This window comes from Corylus avellana, chromosome 1, assembly GCF_965113065.1.
Source record: "Corylus avellana chromosome 1, dhCorAvel1.hap1.2, whole genome shotgun sequence".
In the NCBI taxonomy this organism is placed as follows: Eukaryota; Viridiplantae; Streptophyta; class Magnoliopsida; order Fagales; family Betulaceae; genus Corylus; species Corylus avellana.
The window spans coordinates 40420087-40422387 of record NC_142490.1 but is presented as its reverse complement, the minus strand read 5'-3'; the positions used below and the strand labels follow the sequence as shown (position 1 = coordinate 40422387).

At 38.6% G+C, this 2301-nt stretch overlaps 1 protein-coding gene across 1 annotated transcript; it reads right to left on the bottom strand.

Annotated features, from left to right (window-relative positions):
• Positions 1–241: 241 nt before the first annotated feature.
• LOC148589837 (trans-resveratrol di-O-methyltransferase-like) lies at positions 242–2301 on the bottom strand. The gene is made up of 2 exons (XM_088517692.1): positions 1258–2301; positions 242–544 (listed from the first exon to the last, which is right to left on the bottom strand). Exons 1-2 carry the CDS (start codon positions 2128–2130, stop codon positions 242–244), a joined length of 1176 nt encoding a protein of 391 aa, XP_088373818.1. The 5' UTR covers positions 2131–2301.

Below are 2301 nucleotides of genomic sequence, written 5' to 3'. Positions count from 1 at the left end.
AACAATTCAAAAGACAACCCCACCCAACTTTCAGCCACCTGTGCATATAAATACACTGAAACAACCTTAAGAAAACAACTTTAATTAAGAAGCATGATCCATTAAGTTTCCTATGCTCGCACGGAAGCATTATTCTATAAGGCATCAGGCTTGACACACATTAATCTTAAAATTCACACACACACACACACACACACACACATATATATATATATATATATGGTAGTTAATTAATTTAATCTTAAGGATAAAGCTCAATAACGGATTTCATCCCATAGGAAGCAACTATATTGTAGCGGGTGAAGCCAGCACTGACGAAAAGCTTCTCCCATTCTTTCTTGCCCCTCTCTTTTCCAGGGAGCAGAACCATCATGAGTGTGTCAAAGAAGAGCTTTGTTTTAGTAATATCATCTTCATCCTTCTCCTCATTTATCACCACGTCTATGATTATTACCTTTCCCTCCTTACCTTTGCTTGTAATCGCCTCTTTGCATCTCTTCAGAATTTTCACACATTCCTCATCGCTCCAATCATGCAAAATCCACTGCCAAATATTACATATATATCACAATGTATCAGACAGGTGTGTACGTATATATATATATATATTATGTTACTATGGAAGTTTGCAAAATTCTTACGATAGATAGACACATAACTGTGGTTAAAGACATAAATACCAAAATCCAGCGGACAAGGTAGAAAAATTCATGTTTTGACCAGTATTCGTGGACATGAACAGTAGTACTCTTTCCAAATAAAATTAGGAGGAAATTTGGCTTATCCCATGATGTTTTAATTTGGTACTTTTGTAATCTTATAAAGTTTAAAAAATAGCAATGTCAGGTTAACACATTTTAAAACTTTCCAATGTCACATCTATTATTAGAGTTTAGGTTTAAATCTTAACAGAAGACGCCAAAATACTCAAAATAAATATCGGCCGACTCACAGCTAGTCATTGGTTGATCACGCTGTTCTATTTTTTTATATATATAAAAAAATTTAAAATTAAAATTAATTATTTAATTAGAACAACTTTATATATATTTTTCTAAGTTTTACAAAGGTATAAAAGACATTTTGCCTATTAACAGTTTGATTTAACTATAAATCTTAATGACAAGAGTGACATATATTGCAAACTAATAAAACATCGATATCCTTAAAAATACAATTGCAAAAGTCCCGAAACAAACATGAAGAGTAGGGTAAACGAAACGAAGCTTTTCGAGAGGCAGAAATATATTTGCAAACCTTAAAGAGAAGGGCATCTGCAGAAGGAATAGACTGAAACATATCACCACCAACGTATTTCAAGTTTGTAGTCTCCGGCAGGTTGGCAACGACGTGTGGAAGGTCAAACACCGTGCATTTCACGTGAGGGAATGCCTGAGAAATGATCCTCGCCGCCGTCCCGGTACCCCCTCCAACATCAACCAACGAACCCAAGCCCTCAAAGATGGGCTTGTAGTCGTCAACGACGAAGCTCATGAGCTGGGAATCACTGGCCATGGCTTCATTGAAAACGCCACCGTACTCTGTGTTTTGGTTGCAGTAGTTCCATAAGCTCATCCCATGCCTTTTCTCAAAGGGCGTCAGCTCCTGAGTACTCCCCCCCTGAAGCCAATCTCCCAAGACGTGCCAGGGGCTCACCAGGACCGGATCCAGCATTGCTTTAACAAATGGTGACAGGCTGGTGACATTATCTTTGACGACGAGCCTAGAGGAAGGTGTGAGAGCATAGCCTTCTTCTTCTTCTTCTTCTTCTTCATCATCTTCTGGTTGATTTTGATGATGATGATGATGAAGTTTTGTTTTAGTGAAGAAGCCGGAGTGCACCAACAAACGCATGAGCCGGTGAAGGCAGCTGGTTTTCTTGGGGTGAATGTGAAGCTTGGAGGCCAACTGTGGAAGAGTGATGGGTCGGGCATGGGAGTGGATTATGTCGGGTATGGCTAGCTGAATGGCGCAGTTGACTGACATGGAATCTATGTAGCTGAATATGTGTTTGTACAAATGAGACTGAGCTTCAAATAGCTCAGTTGCTCCCTTGCTATGAACGATATCCATTGATGATGATATATATCTTTGTTGCAGAGCTTGTTGCACATCTCGCTCCTGAACCATCTTCTTATATAGACGGGTTTGTAGCGGAGACGTGGTCTATTACTACTGAGTCTGCTGCATTTTCATTTCCGGAAATGCTACACTATACCGTAATTTAATTTTTGGGTAACTTTACTTTAGACATTTGAAGTACCATGCAATTTGACATACTTTTTTTCGAACTTTAAAATT

Bases quoted from the DNA above. Each gene is read 5' to 3' on its own strand.
- LOC148589837 (XM_088517692.1), bottom strand. From the start codon at position 2,130: ATGGTTCAGGAGCGAGATGTGCAACAAGCTCTGCAACAAAGATATATA. The intron at 545-1,257 runs GTTTGCAAATAT...AATATTTGGCAG, and splicing joins CAGATGCCCTTCTCTTTAAG to TGGATTTTGCATGATTGGAG.